Source organism: Phalaenopsis equestris, unplaced genomic scaffold (genome assembly GCF_001263595.1).
Source record: "Phalaenopsis equestris unplaced genomic scaffold, ASM126359v1 Scaffold000024, whole genome shotgun sequence".
Taxonomy (NCBI): Eukaryota; Viridiplantae; Streptophyta; class Magnoliopsida; order Asparagales; family Orchidaceae; genus Phalaenopsis; species Phalaenopsis equestris.
The window spans coordinates 1,148,118-1,165,173 of NW_018164466.1; the positions used below are offsets into that span (position 1 = coordinate 1,148,118).

The following is a 17,056-nucleotide window of genomic DNA, read 5'->3' on the forward strand; positions in this document are numbered from 1 at the left end:
ACTAATATATATATATATAAATAAATTATATATATATACCCCTAGGCATATGTACAATTGCAGCATTAATTTTCAAATCACAGAATTATCATAGAACTTGCAATTAAAACATATCAATTTTGAAATAAAATAACTAATATATATATATATATATGTAAAACGATGAAACGCGAATTTTAAAGGAATGTTTTGAGTTCAAAGAATCCCAAATGTTAGGTTTAGAAATTGAAAAAACTGATTCTCAGATCATCTTGAATCCATTTTCAGCGAGTTTAGTATCAAGGCAGTTAGCAACAATGTAACCAACACAACAATGCCAATAAAGTTTGTATCTAAATCAAATGTGTTCGAATCAAATACTAAAAAGAATAATTACAACTTTTTCGAGATCAATCGAGGGGTCAATGACATTCAAAATTTTATGTGATTATGGTTAAAAAAGTGTCTCAAAGAGATGAATCTAATAACAATACAAGATCACACAACTTACTTAATTTTAATTGAAGCACCAGAATGTCCAGTCCAGTAATCGAATGAATCAAAATGGACGCATTTTGACCATTTGGTGAAATATCAAGGATTATGATAGACGTCATCAAAATGATCACTCCATAACTATATAAAAATATAGATTATAATTCTAAACTCTTAGAAAATAATCTTTAACCTAGAGAAATATAGAGTTGTCGAAAATTTTAGAGCTATGTCGACTCTCACCTAACGTACTTATAATCCAATGTTAATCATTAATTAAAATCGACACCTATTGCCATTTAATGTCTAAGGTCATAAGTCGATCCATATTGCTACCTATCATATTTTGTGGCTCAATGCCAACCATCAATGAACTTCTTATGCTTTTTATAGACAACAACATAGCATATGTGAAATGTTGATATCTAACGTACGCCATCGATGTTAAATGTCTATCATTCTAATAACTTTTTTTACTAAAAATAAAAAAGATAATTGCCCACGATCGCCCAACTTATAACATTCTTTAGTTTTCATCTGATGCCAACCAACTATGATGTTCCTGAGCTACAAACATCTTAGGCTCACCTTCTTAGTAACTCAACTTAAGACGACGACCAACATGCTTGCCATCATCGCTCAAAATTCAATGATCCATATTGATTTTTCACACAACATCGTTAACGATCAGCATTCAATATCCATCAAATACTGACATCCAATGCACATCTTCTCAATTGCCTTGATCTCTTCTCCTTCAAAGAAAACAACTTCATTGACATTTTGTCATTGAATTTCTAATCTTCTTGACAACTACACGATGCTTGTCAAAGATCACAACACCCGACCTCCATAAGCTATCAACGTCAAACCCAATTTGCTTTTTTACAAAGAGAATGCATATGGTCATCCATCATCACCCGACCTCTAGTGTTTTTCCCTATTAACCAATAACAACAACTAACTTATGATGATGTCAATACTCTCCACTCACCATTCATTGTTTCTTCACTTTTTTTCACTGCATGTGACAGAGAGCAATAGAATTGGTGACTGAACTGTAAGCCTACCAAACACTTTCATATGTTTATACCCATTATTCAGAGTCATTTCCCTCACATTCATCACATAATTTCATAAGCAAAATTTAAAAAAACTACTCCAATGGCACTCGTCACTGCTCTAAACCTAAGATTGTTCAAACGTTCTTCTATCTATGTGCGAGAATGCCATTTGCTTTCTATTTGCTTGACTCTTTTTTTAGCTAAATTTTAGTAGGAATACATTATAGGTGGTTTAGAACAAAATTTGAGTTGAACTATACAATAGAATTTAACTGTAAATCAGATTTTTTACAAGTAATTGTTCGCCATAAACATTTGTAGTCTTATAACGACTAAAAAAAGAACCCAATACACTGAGTAGTTGATTGTTATAATTTGATTTGTCTGTGAATTTACACCATAAGGAAAAGAGCAGAATAAGAAACACTGTAAGCTAATAATAGAAAAAAAATAAGAAAAAAATTGGTCTTTTAATATATGGGGACATCCTCTATTTAACAATAATACTTCCATTCATAGAGAGACTAACTTACTGTTACAAATCAAGTACTCATTACACACAAATATCAAGAATTCCTCAATCTAACTCTCTGCCTTCTTCTGGCATGGCATTATAATTAATATCTTGATAATGTCTTGCATTGCAGATTTCTCCTTATAAAAATGCCTTTCAAAAAACTAATTATCGGGTAACCCTTCTATAAATCAGCTCGGCTATGGAGCAAGTTGATCTTCTTTGGTGAGTTGATGTCAGGAGTAGTTTTGCAACTATGTTGTGGAGCAAGTTGAGCATTCCTGACAAGTGATTGTGTGATTTCAATTCAGCCCGTTAATCATTATAAGCAAGCTATAGAGCATAACTTCTTAATTGATTCAATCGAACAAATTGACCTAGCCGAACTATCTAGCCGGCTAGACGAGCAATCTAGCTATTCGACTTCATTCAGGCACAAGGGCTTTCAGCTATATACTTATATAAAAAGATTTATTGAATGCAATGATAAGGATTTAAAGTGAGGGACTCAAAAAATTTAACATTCTGTTGTTATTTCTTAAATGTAAGCATTTACTTCTATAGCACAATATGCTCTAACCTAGTTCTTGATTTATATTTAAGATGAACCCATTATGATCTCATAATATTTCTAGGGTGCTTCATCACATTGTCTTATTGATGATAAATCCCAAAAAATAATTGGGATAAAAAATAAAGTATGAATTAGATTAACTTTTTAAAATCATCAATTTTAAGAATGTTTTTAATTCTTTAGCTCTGCCATTAATATGTTGATGTGAAATATAATGAATGTGCAATTAACTGGTGACCTCTCTCTGATAAACGGCCTTTTAGCATATCCTTTATTGTTAGAAATTGTATCTCTTGATACTTGATTGTATGTTTTGATTGTTGATGATATACTTTACTGTAAAGTTTCTAAGAAAATTCTGCATGAGTATTGAGCAATACCTACAACATATGCAAATTATGATATATTGAGAAATACTTGACGACTTGTGGAAACCATGAACCATGTTTATATAAAACAGATTTTGACTATAATAATGATTAAATTTTCATTATGCTACTTTTAATATGATTAAAATTTACATAAAACATGCTTACATTGATGATGTATGTATCAGGATATTGGCCAACTGGATCAAAATCTGATGACTCCTTGTAGAAATAATTAAATTTTCTATGAAATTAATGCTTACATTTCCCACTTTCAGGATAAATAGTTAAATTGATTTTATATGAATATGTATGCATAATATGCTCATAAGTGGATATTATGACATTTGAACATAATAATCACCAGTTGTACATAAATTTTTTTGAACTCCATTGTTATCTAAAGTACATTTTTTTTACTTAATAATCATGATAGACAAATCTTTTTTTTTATGACATCTATAATTGTTATAGTATAATATCCACATTTAGAGTTGACCTTTTTTTTAGCTCATGTAGTCATGTTCTTGTCCAGGTCTCATTATTTATACTTGGTGGATTTCACCAACTAAATTTGTTTTTTGCAAACATATATCTATCAATTTTTAATATTTATATTATTAGCTGTGCATAATCAAAAGAAGCATCAGTAACTGAAATGTGATTTTTTTTTTATTTGAGAGATTATTTCAGCAACTAAATTCTAATTTCATTGCGGTGGATAACGTAATATATATTATTGAACTTAGATGTTCTGATAAATTTATTAATGAACAAATATTAATCGAAACAATACATTTTTAGCTGTTAAAATGTTTCTTAAATCTCCACTTCATTAAGTATGCTTTCTATGAATTTGATGGGTAGTAAGATGTGAAAATACTATAATCAATAGATGTCCTTGAACAAATGCTAACAAGTTATTAGAATTCTTTCAAGCAAAACATCATCGTCTTAGCCCTCCATCGATCATAAAACATTCACTTGAAATCATCAACCATTTTTTTTTTTTTTTGATATGTTTGAAGAGATTGTAGATGAGTTAGATGTACAAAAAGTTGAAGCCACACAGCCAACGTAATGTTATCATAATTGAATTGTGGTTAGACAAACAGAAGTCACATTAACAATCATCAAGGTAGTTGAAGCTTTTATAAACTGCCAGTTTGAACATTCTCTCTAGTGACATCCTTAACATATAGTTTGGCTGCAAGCAAGGTTTAACTTGAATAAGATTTCGTAAATCTTGTAATATGGATTTATCAAATCTATGGAATGTTGGATATAGTGAATCCAGATTTACAAGTAAAAAAAGAAGAATGTTGGATTTAATCATCGCCAAATTTAGGGTGAGTTTGGGGCAAAGGTGTGACGCCACACCACTCTTTTGTTTGCTTTTCAAAAGATTGAAGCAAAAAGTTGCATTTTACAACCTTACCTAACTAAAGGTCTATTTGGCACAACTTTCTGATTGTTTTGCTTTTCAAACCACCATCACGATTCTATTTGGGGAACTACTTTCATGTTGTTTTTTAGAAATTTCTATGGTAGAAAGCTGTTTTCTCAACCGAAAGTGTGGTGGCTACCATAAAGCCGCAATCCAACTTATTTAAAATAAAATATATTTGTCATAGCCAACACAGCTTTTGAAAAGCAGTTTCTTCTGCAGCAGCTTCACAATTGCTTCTTCAAACAGTCGTAACTGCCCCAAAAATACACTAAGCATGGTGGGTTGCTAGAAAGTTGTGATCTATCTCTTTGAAAAAAAAATGCACTAGTCGCCACAATTTTTTCAAACACCAGCTTCTACTGTAACAGTTTCACAGTTGTTTCTTCAAACAACTGCAACTACCCCAAACAGACCCTTAGCATGCATACATTTAACTATTTGGGTTGATTTACACTAAATCCATAAATAGAACGTAAATCCTATCAAATGCGCAGCCAAACAACCCATTACTACCATAGCACGCAAGCTCAAACTCATACTGCCAAAGAGATTGTGGTTGAATAGATGGCCACCGCCTCCTAGAGCAACTAAGAAGATCAAGCTTTAGAAGGTAAGTTTGGTGTGAAAGAGAACGTACTGATGTGAATCCCCTAGCAATTTGTTTAGTAGCTAATAGTTGATTAATTGAAATGAGTAATTAGAGCAAAATATTGCAAATCTATGAACAGGGTGGCATATGAAAATTGATCAATCCCTAATTATAATAAGCAATTCTTAATTCCTTTCATCTTCATCTTCATTTTCTCTTCAGTATTCAAAGGTGACTGGTGCTGAAGCTGGTTCTGAAGAAGAAATAATGCACCTAAATATATGAATAGTTGAAGAAAACAATGAATAAACTGTCAGCCAAGCATCCACGCAAAATTCCAATGAAGCAGATGACCCATGGGAAAATTTTGGGTCAAGAATTCCTAAAAATAAGTAGGTAAGCTTACATATGCGCCACACAATTCTTATAGATTTACATATCTAACATCTAAAGTTTGATATTTACATTTATAACATCTTAGTGCTATAAATATACACATATAAAGGCGCAATTGACTTTTGAAAGATTAGTAAAGAGTTATGGTTGATGTGATGTTAAAGATTTGAATGTTATCAATATAAATATTAAAGTTAGATGTTAGATATTTAAATAGGTAGGAATTGTGTGGCATGTATGAAAATGACCCAAATAAGTATCAGCATTACATTATCAATCCAAGTTTTTGGGTAATTACATAAAACTGATGGAAAACACCGTGTATGGTTCAATTGTTTTGGTGAGCATTTAGATAAATACCATGAAATTCTTATAAATTTACATATCTCTAACGCCTAAGCTTTCATATTTACAAGCATAACACTCAAATCTTTGATATTTACAAGCATAACACTCAAATCTTTCACATCACATCAAAAATATCACAAGCACAAACTTTTTAAAAGTGAGATACATTTCTTCATGAATAGATGTTAAAAACTAAGACGTTTTAAATGCAAATATTAAGCATTAGATGTTAGATATGTAAATGCATAACAATTGTGTGGTATGTATGTAAATTTCCCGCTATTTTCTCACCCTAACAAAAAATTATTATCCTGCATACTGCTAAAAATAAGATTCGATCACAACAATTAGGACTTTGCAGATAGAGATTTAGAGGTTGATTCATTATAAGGCCATACCTGGAAAATAGAAAAATTAAATAATTGAGAAGCTGCATTGGAAAGCCGCAGATGCTTATTTAAGTACCCCTTCAGCTCTCAAGAATATTGATCTACTTCAGAAAAGGAAAATTTGGCTTCAGGAGTTGGCTAAGTGAAGCTTTCAAGCATAATTTCGAGTTACTCAAGTTTAAATTTTCTGTTGCTACGCTTCCTCTTAGCAGATTTTGATTTTTTATTAGCCAACAACTGTGCTGGTAGAAGTGCCTTCTGAGAAGGTAAATCACCAATGAACAATACATTCTGCGCCCAACCAGCATATTTTCCAAACCTTGCAATGAATATATCCGCCACACGAGCGCAAAGCTTTGGAGTCAGTTGGGTGCCAGAAAGCTCTGGTATGAAGTAGCGTGTAGCGATCTGTGCGCATACTACCGTTAAAAGCATTTTCATGTTAAAAAAATAAGAGGTATTTACATACATACATTCCAACATATTTACAATCTAACACCAAACTTTACATTTTACATTTATACGACTCAAATCTTTCATATAACAAAAAAATACCACCATTTTAACTTTTAAAAAGTGAAATATATATTTTCATGCATATTTAAGAATATATATATATATATATTGAAGTTTAGGTGTTAGATATGTAAATACAAAGGAATTGAGGGGTATGTATTTAAATCTTCCAAAAAATAATGAGGAACGATGAATAATGAACTGGACTAATTTAGATTCTTAGAGGTATACAAGGAAATGTAAATGACTCCCAACAAGAATTCTGAGTTATTATGATTAGTGATGAATAACAATAGGAGAATATTAAACATAAAACAAAAAAACACCTGATCATACATGGTAAACGATTTATTACAAAGTTGGTCGAATAAAATAATAAAAGAGTAAGAATGAAAAAAAAAAATCATAAAAACTGGAAAACCATATTTGTTTTCCGCATATTGGGGTTAGAATTGTGAGTTGAGACATTACAGAGACTCGATACCTTGACCACACCATTTTGTGACTCACTCCTAAACTCATTCCTTGATCCTCTCAACTGTGGCCAAGATATATTTCAGATGGAAATGAAATGCCTCTATCACTCAACCTAGTTATATCACAAATATATCTTTAAATTAGAATATCAGTCCCATCGCCCACACATCATTCACAGCAAAATTAATTCCTAAATTTCAAGCTAACTAATTCTATATGCTTTCAAATGCTACACATGGTAAATTTTCATGCATACTCTAGTAAATTTAGTATTAAATATTTTTTGATAAAAGTGTCATTTCCAACATTTTGCCACGATGTTCATGTTGTGTCGTTCTCCACGTCCAGCATTAGTTTCATATTTATAAGGTCGATGAGTGATCTGAACATTTCAAAGAATCATGTACAGTCATGCATTTCCATAGCAGAAAGGATTTACCTTTATATATAATAGCAAGTGTTCACGAGAACCGAGTACAAGTTATTTGCTTGAAATATATTATTTATAAATAATAGAAAAATAAATAGCAAACACACAAAATGTAAGTGGATTTTTATACTTCTTAAAATGTTAATGAGCAAAATAAGGCTACATTTAGGATTGGTTATTGATCATTTAACAGCTTGAAAAACGATAGTGAATTAAAATATAAAAACATAAAGTTTTTATATAAATCATTCTTGCTTATATTTAAACATAAGATCAATGTACGTCATGCAGGTATTTCTCAACAAATTTCAGATAAATGAGATCTTTATTTGATGGAGTTTCAACCCCTTTTAGATAATAGTATAGATGCGAGCAAATATTAAGATATGGCTACATTAACCCATGTTCTTTGGAGATTAACTGTGGTTGTAATAGGGTTAACTTTGGTCAAAGAAAAAAAATTGGGGCAACTTTTTTATCATAAAGAAAAAACTGGAGGCTTTCTTTAGAAGTCCATTCTTTTAGATTGGTAAAAAAGAAAAATCTTTCATTCATCTCACACACTGACACGCAGACATACATATATTTATGGGTTTCGACTAATTTGGTCAGTAAGAGCCTTGAAAGTTATTGCCAATATATTTGGTTTGAATTACAACAAATCCTATCATGCACAGTATAGAGTAGATAATACACACGCACACAGGTGCATATATAAGGCATATATATATACATATATATTTATATGCAAATTGCGCTCGCAAAAGTATTGTATATTTGTACAGATGGGTTGTTCAATTGATAGCAAGTTTCCATATAAAGAAAATGTTATAATTTTAATAGCTAAGTAGTAGTTTTCACAAACAACTTGAGGACGTAGACCTACAAATAAAGTGTCTCAAATCTTAAGGGGACGCAAGTAATTCAAGCAAAAATATATGATACTGTAACCATCTACCTTAAATTAATGAATTTCTACAAAATTTAGAGGTTCATAACACACAACTAAACCAGGCAAATTTCTCTTACTCTGACGTTTGGGCCTCATAAAACCGTCTATCAAAGGCCTAAACCCCATCTACAGCATTATTAATGAACTCCCTTGGGAACATACGCTGTTATCTTTCTCATCATTCATTAACAAATTCTCACAGTTCCCTCCCAGTTCTGTTTCTAGCCGAGTAAAGTGTCAACTTAGTCTCCTGACTATTTATATGAGGTCATTTTGGTCTCAGAGTTTATAAAAGTGTCAAATTAGTCCCTTAGTCTTTAAATTGAGGCTGAAAAAGTTCTCTTTGAGGATTATTTTATCTTATATGAAAAGACACTTGTAACTAAATTGACATATTTCTAGACTATGGGACTAAAATGACCTTGCTCAGTACTTGATCAAAAACCAAACTAGTAAAACTTGTCGTCTTCGACAACACTTAAAGTAAACCCATACTGGTAAACTTTTCACACCCTCATCGCCTGAACTTCGGCTTAGTCCTTCACATCGTTCCTCCTCTACCATCCCTCTCCCCTTTGTGGGCTACAAAAATTCAACACCCTAGACTCTCGTATTGTGTGAGAGCTTTGCATTTGGTGTCCTGGTTGAAGATTCGGAAGGCAGATTGGATTGTAGAAAATACTAGTTCTAAGGATTTCAATCTCATTTTGCAAGGACTTTTTGATCTGGTATTCAAGGTTTCCCATAAGCGCAAGACCCTATGACTAATTACCCCTCCTGACAACAGGATAACACTTTCGATTAAGGCTAGTCATTGAACATTGAATATTCAGCATAAACTAACCACAAATTTAGGGTTTGAATTATAAAATTTATCATCTTGAGCTTAAATTGGCTCGTGGGGGAAATGATGACGAACTCGATCAAGATCACATTGTTTCGTCGTCCCGGGTCTTGTGATCTCTTGTTTACTTAGTCGGAGGAGGTAGTTAACCCGACCTAATATAAAAATCTTTATCAATAATCATGGGTTGTTTTGTTCAAAGATCCCTTGACTCGGATGGTGGAGGAAATGATAACAAACTTGGTTAAGATCCCATGGTTACATTGTTCCGGATCATCGTAGTCCCTCGTCTTCTTAGAGGAGATAGTCAACCCAACTTGATATAAAAATCTTTGTCAATAACCACGGATTGCATCGTCCAATGGAACCTTATAAATCTGGGGTGGATGTATGTCTAAAGGAAAAAATTTTAATTCGAACTTAACTAACAAAAATTTTTAAGTCAATCAATGTACCTTATGATTCATAACTCAAAGAGTTAAAAAACAAAGTTTTGCAAACATACAGTTTAAAGTCGTGATCTTAATATAATAGTGTCATTTAGTGGCAAACCACCGAGTCAGAGGGTTCTAGTCATAATTGCTACTTTCTAAGTAGCCTTTGGGCCAAACCATACGAATAGAGGATGGCCACATCTTTACTAGTGTGAGATTTTTTTGAATGTGAATGTAGTGATTCACGATGGAACATTCACACTTTTTGAGCTAAAGTCAATCGAAAATTTGTCACCCCCAACAAACTTTGTGGATGATGAATGGATTTTGCTTTAAGCTTTTAAGTGATTAATTTTAACTTTAATATTTTGATTTAGTTGTTCTGAAAATTTTAATTTGAAAATCTTGATTAGTTTTAAAAGTTGATCCCTCAATGTCATATTTTTAATCAACATGACCATTAGAGTTTGCTACTTCCTAGGGTAAAAAAACTCTTTGCAAACATACGTTTGTGATTGTAACCTTAATATAATAGTGTCATTTGACAACAAAACCACCAAGTTAGAGGGCTCTAGTCGTGATTGCTACTTTCTATGTAACCTTTGGACCAAACCATACAAATAGAGAATTCGGGTTTACAGGTGAAACTTTTTTGAGTGTGAATATAATGAAACATAATATAACATTCACTCTTTTTGAGCTCAAGTCAATCGAAAATTTGTCACCTCCGACAAACTTTGTAGATGATGAATGAATTTTTTTATAAGTTTCTTAAGTGTTTCATTTTAACTTTAATATTTTGATTTAGTTGCTTCAAAAATTTTAATTTGACAATCTTGATAGTTTTAAAAGTTGATCCCTCAATGTGATATTTTTAATCAACACGACCATCATCATGATTTGGGTTTTATTAGTCTAAAATCTTTAAACTATTAGTTTTGCCAACCCCACTCCTGAAGAGCAGGATGATCGAACTATGTGAATTGGACTAAAAAGTTTTATGTATGTGATTTGGATATTATTGAAATTACTAGGCTCGTCGACTTCAGTCATAAAATGAGAAAGATAATACTAGTTAAGTGCCTTAGAGACAAGGTGGCCCTGCGGATATATAAAATTGAGATTATGCACACATTTTAACATACATATATTATACATTTTATATCAAGAATGGTACGCATGTGATTCTAGTATTTTGTTATTCAATGTATTATAGCATGATGCTTAATACATTTGCAAGGAGCGATTACATAATATTTTATAATCTTGCAAAGCATGATATGATATTTGAAGCTTTCATAAGATGCAAATGCATACTTTAAAATACTTACACAAGAGTTAGAAAATCCTTGAACCACAAATGTTGGATTTTAAAAATCATTTAGAATTTGAAATGCATGTATGGATCACACACAAAGTTTCATTTTGAGCTTTAAAAAGATCCGTCTTCTGTTCGCTAGTAGATGTATAACAAATTTGGTGACGAAAATCATTCAAAATCTTTGACAATTTATATGTTAATACATGCATGAAATCATATTTTGATTTTTTCAAAAGACAACATTTTGTCAATTTGTGAATTATAGATGCAGATTGGGTGGCAAAATTATTTGACGTTTAATGTTAGACCTTTGTCTTTAATAAGTTGAATTTTTAAAAGGACACAATTAAAAATTTCATTCAAATTTTTGAATGATCTATTGAATCCTATGATTAATTATTTTAGTATTCAAATTTCATCATTATATTTTGTTGGACTTAATATGCATTTTATTTTAAATATTCATTTTTCGATTTATATTTTTATTTATCGATATTAATGTCCAATAGTCCAAATAGTCCAAAATTTAAGTCATTTTTAGAAATCTAAAATTCTAATTCTTCAAGTGATTTTCAACACTTAACGGTCTAAATTTAAATTATTTTTGCGAGTCCAAATCATAAGAAATTTTGGCTGCCTCATCGTGTCGTCCTCTCTTATGGGATTACATTTGGGTGCCTAGCATGCCCAACTATCTGAGAAATTTTGGTTGCCTCATCGTGTCGTCCTCTCTAAAAGCATCTAATCCACCCGTCTAATCCACCGGTCTATAAGTCGCATGTGAGTATCCGCTTAACATGCATGAAAATGATTTTAGCGCAATTTTCTTGCATTAGTACCTTTACTTGGGAGGTGGTGATGATGACTGTGAAAAAAGATCTATAAGCCAATAAATTACTACTCAATTCTCTCTCTCTCTCTCTCTATATATATATATATATATGAAATGGATAGAGACCAGGTTAATTTGAACAAGGCTTTTGGTTATTACGGGTTTATGAGGCTCAAATTGGGTAAGCACGAGATGAGAGGCGAGGAGAAATTTGAGGAAAATAATAAATATTTGGGATAAGAGATTGCTAATAGAATTTGAGAGAAAATAAGGCAGGCGTCACACCTATATGGAAGAGACAAGGGGTGCGGCACAGGTAGATGAAGAAGAGGATCAATTCTGTCATTCGAACTTGAAGTAGTTTCGGAGGGCTAGTGCGCAGCGATTTAGCAATTGCCTTTCTCAAAAGGGCACGTAAAGAGTTTTGGAGACCTTCATATGGTGTGATCCCGTGGTTGCTTTTCCAGAAAAAGTCTTGAAGATTTTCAGAAGCTTCGTCTGCAGCGATCCCATTGTTGATACTCTAGCGAAGGGCGTAGAAGATCTTGATCCAGTGCGATCTCGTCATTTCCTTTCCCACAAACCTTAGTCATGAGTTATCGTGAGTGATGCAGATGAACAGGGCAGGTAGAGGCTTCAGCGAGAGTTTCGGAGGTCTCCATATGCAACAATCCCATCGTTGCTCTTCCCGCTAGCTTTAGTCGCAACTATATCGCAATGGAGATGCACAGGAGAGAAAGATGGGAATTTTGAAAGTTTATGTACAATGCGATCCCATCAATGCTTTCCCAGCTAGCCCTAGTCACGACTATAACAGATAGAGACGAGCACTAGAGCTTTCAGATGCATGTCAATTAGAAAGCAAAGGGGCTCGATTGTGAGTTTTCTAACAAAGAAAGTCATAAGCAGTTCCGACATTATGGGCTAAAAGAAATTAAAAGGCTTTTTTGTTTATTTTATTTCTCTCTCTCTCTCTTTATATAGCAACAAACTTAGGCAACAACTTCCACCCCCCTTCATATACTCCCTCAGACCTTAATCAAATGCAGACTAAACCTAATTGACATGAACCCATATAACATGAAACTCTAACTATAATTAAAATAAAGAAAAGTGTCGAAGTGGTCCCCTAACTCCTTTTAAGAGGACATTTTAATCCCAGAGCTATAAAAATGCTAATTTACTCCCCCAATCTGTTAAGGGGGGCTAAAATAGTTCTTGCTAAAGACCATTTCAGCTCATAATAAAAGAGTTTGGTGGAGTAATTTGGCACTTTTATAGACTCGAATCGAGTCTAAAATGATCCTATGTCAATATTCAGGGGACTATTTGGCATTTTGCTCAATTAAAATGTTTTGTAGGGCATTTACCTGCCACACATGAGTATCAACTGGAATTGCATGATGCTGATCAAGAGAAAACAGAGCAATACAGGCAGCAACTTTTGGTCCAACTCCAGGCAGGGAACAAAGAGCATCTAACACATCATGTAGATCCAAGCTGCGGAGAGAAGCAAGCCATTCCACACCCCCGCCAGGCTTTGCTTGTAAAGCTTTGACCGCACCAACAATATACTTTGCTCTGTTTGCAAGACATTTAACAGTCAAGACTTGGAAATGCAGTACAGAATACAAATGCTTTTAGAAGGAAGATATCACAATATGCCAAGTTGCCAAAAAACACCATAAGTTGCTTTAAAAAAAAAAAGGTTTACATCCACTTGTTTTAAAAACTAAAATTAATGTGTATTCAGTAATTCAATAAACTGGACCTTTTTTTTGGTAAAGGACTCTAAAGATGACAATTTTTTTTTTATTTATCACAATTCATGGTTATGATAATCAGCACTTAGCTATTTGGAGACGATATCACATCAGCAAATACAACAATTTTTTTTATAACTTCTTTGTAGCTGTCAAATATGAAAAATCTGAGCAAGCCAAATTTAATTACCATCATCTGCTCCCACGAAAAACTGAGAACACAAAGAACTCCATTGCAATGAGGAAACCTTAGTTTCTCCTTTGATTTCTTAATGAAAATTTATTTCATACATTATGGGATAAGAAGTGTGATGCACTCTAAAAAATGAAAAGAGTCAATTTAAATAATATACATGTCATCAGCCAATTATGAAATGAGAAATCATATAACTGTCCATTATCTATCAAACAATTTATCATTCAAGTCAACCATGCACCCAAATATCATGAAGATCTGTTCAAATCAGTTAGATCTGAGGAACTAAGCTTATGAAGAACTCATCGGATTTACATTGAACTTGTTAGAGGCACCATGAAAACTTCAAAGCTGCATGGTACTCGTCAATTATAATGCACTCGTTATAATGAACCCACCAAGCATTATATGTACTCCTCCATATCATAATAGTCAGGTTCATGATGAAATTGCCTGTAAACATAGTTGGCCTGCAGAATAACTAAGCATATCCGTCCAAGCTCAAAGCTACTCAAAAACATTCAATCAAGTCAATAGTGACTCCAGCTAGTGATGACCATAGTTCATAATCAACATGTAGTTTTTAGTTTATTTTAGCTACAAGATTCATGTGCTTTTGTATTAAACAATTGTTAGGCTTTGTCACGACCCAGTCCGAGAACTTTAAACTAATTAAGTCAGGTTTGGACGATCAGACGGTGAAAGACATTTCTAAACATTAATATTAATCTATAATAACATTCATATAGAAAAGAGCCACTAAATCCATAGCACACATGAAAGCGATCCTCTAAAAAAACACATAATATCATATAGTCTACTACAGTAATACCAATAATACAATAAAAGTGATATAACATAAAAATAAACAAATCACTACCTATCTTCTACACTCCCTCTCGTCCTGCAATAAAACACTTTCCTATTAGAAATTTCTATCTAGAGGATCTTTTCCTGAAAGAATAATTAAGTAGCATGCATTAAATATTATGCAAATGCCTAACATGATTTCTCAAATTAGCATTCTGATCAAATAATGAAGTTTTACATACAAAATATGTATTTATCATTTTATCACTTTACTTTTCTTTAAAACTAATCAATTATCCATTTTCATTTCCCTTTTTCTTTTAATTATAGAAGTCATATTAGAGCTTAGAAGCACCGTCAAAAGCTTTACCATCATTTATCATAAATACACAACATTTACTATTTGTATCATGAAGATACACCTTTATCATTTTTTATATCTTTAACAGCAACGAGTGCAATAGCATCCCCTACAAGTACTATAGGAGGTGGCTCCTAATAGACTTAAATTTGTATCATGAAGATACGCCTTTATCATTTCTTTTATCTCTAATGTGGATATGTCAAGTCTCTGAATGTACTAAGCAAACTGCAAAAACAGGAAAAATAGCAACTTTAAAAATTATGGCACCATTGAAACACAAACAACATACAACCACGAAAACAAGGCAAGTCAATCAATTTAACAAGGCAACATGCCATGCCATGCCATGGATGGAAAATATCTTTAGGGTAACATTCATATGGCATCATGGCTCCAAATGCAACTGATATTAAGAAATTGTGGTCAATTTTATATTACCAGATGGTGTGGTAATCATGGTAACAGTTGCTAACATAATGATTCGAAACCAATTACATAATTTTTAACACGTCATGTGCAGAACACAGCAGATCGAAAAACATAAGCAAAGTTCCCAACAAGGCTTTGGTTGTTTTAGTTTTAAAGACGTCCAATCTATGAAAAATATAAGCTTAATTAGATGCCAAAACTCTTATAAATCAGTCACCACTTTTAGTTCTGACAGACTAAACTACATATTTCCTCTTCCTTCATGACACCCAAATAAACTAATACTGAGGTTCTGTCTGGTAACAGATTTAGAGCAGGATTTAACCTGGATTTAAACTAAATCTTGCCGGTCAGTATGAAAAAAATAAAGCCGTGGATTTGAAAGTTGGTCAAATTGGTTCTCCCTATGACTCAAAATATCAGAACAGAATCAGCAAATTAACTTTTTTTTTTAGGCAATACATACGGGCACCTGAAACATTGCTATTTGCAACTATCTTTCATCCATTTTTTTTTCAAATTCTCACTTAAATACCAAAATTTATGAACAAACCCCAACCCATATTTATCCTTTTTATCAAATTCTCAATGGTTTGATCGTGGCACCCGTAAATGCATCGGTTCTGTAGTTCAAAATAATCATTCTCTGTATGTAACTATTCCTCTTTTTTTTCTTTTTTTTTCCCTTTTGAAATTTACATTTGTGAATTCATCATAAATACAAAAACTAGATGATCAAGAATCAAAGTCAGGCCCCTGAAAAGAGCATACCTATAACCAAATCCAGCTTCTCTGAGCTGTTGCTCGGTGACAGCAGAAAGCCTCTCAAGTGTGGGAAACTCATGGAAATGAAACCCACCAACCGTCCCTAAATGCTCGCCAAACGAAGACAGAACCCCGACCATCTTCTCAATCCTCGCAATGTTATTGTTCGAAGAGCAGAGGAACTGAAAAACGCACTCCACCGGATCCTGTCGCAGAACACGGGCCCCGCCATCGAATCGTCGAGCTATCTCATCAAACCGCGGATCCGCCGCAGAAAAACCTCGCCACAGAGCGGTGAGGGAGATCTCGACGTTAAGATAGTCACTCAGCGCAGCCCGCGTGGAAGCAGCGTCTGACGAATTGTGGAGAAAGAAGTGGATGCGACCAGAAGGATCATCATCTCCATCGGCGTGCTTGAGAGACAGGAGGTAGGGACCAACGACACCGGTGAACTGGGAGGGTCCGGTTCGACGCCAACGAAATGTCTGACCGGTGGGGAGAGTGTGGAGAAGTGATAGCTCCGATCTCGAGAGGCCAAGGGTGTGCCAGTCCCCATCGTCAAGGGCTGCCAAGTCTAGAAGAGAAGGGGTAAGAGATCTTTGAGTTCGAGAGCGGAAGGAGGTTGAGGAGCTGGATTCTTCCTTTGGAGGTGTTGTAGGATGCAAAGGTGAAAGAGGAGTAATGGAGAAGTTCACCGGAGTAGGCGGCGGCGTCGTCTTCAGCCGCCGCCGCTGACTCATGACTGGGCAGAAAGGGC

The 17,056-nt window shown here is 33.5% G+C and overlaps 1 protein-coding gene across 3 annotated transcripts; it reads right to left on the reverse strand.

Moving 5' to 3' along the window:
* Positions 1–1,996: 1,996 nt before the first annotated feature.
* LOC110018538 (N-glycosylase/DNA lyase OGG1) lies at positions 1,997–17,041 on the reverse strand (the record flags this gene model as incomplete). 3 transcript variants are annotated; one of them, XR_002293360.1, is given in 4 exon segments in its annotated part: positions 1,997–2,333; positions 6,176–6,574; positions 13,343–13,553; positions 16,306–17,041. XR_002293360.1 is itself a non-coding variant. In XM_020715879.1 (3 exon segments), coding segments are annotated over 3 exon segments (1,187 nt in total), but the record flags the coding sequence as incomplete, so codon positions are not given.
* Positions 17,042–17,056: the final 15 nt, after the last annotated feature.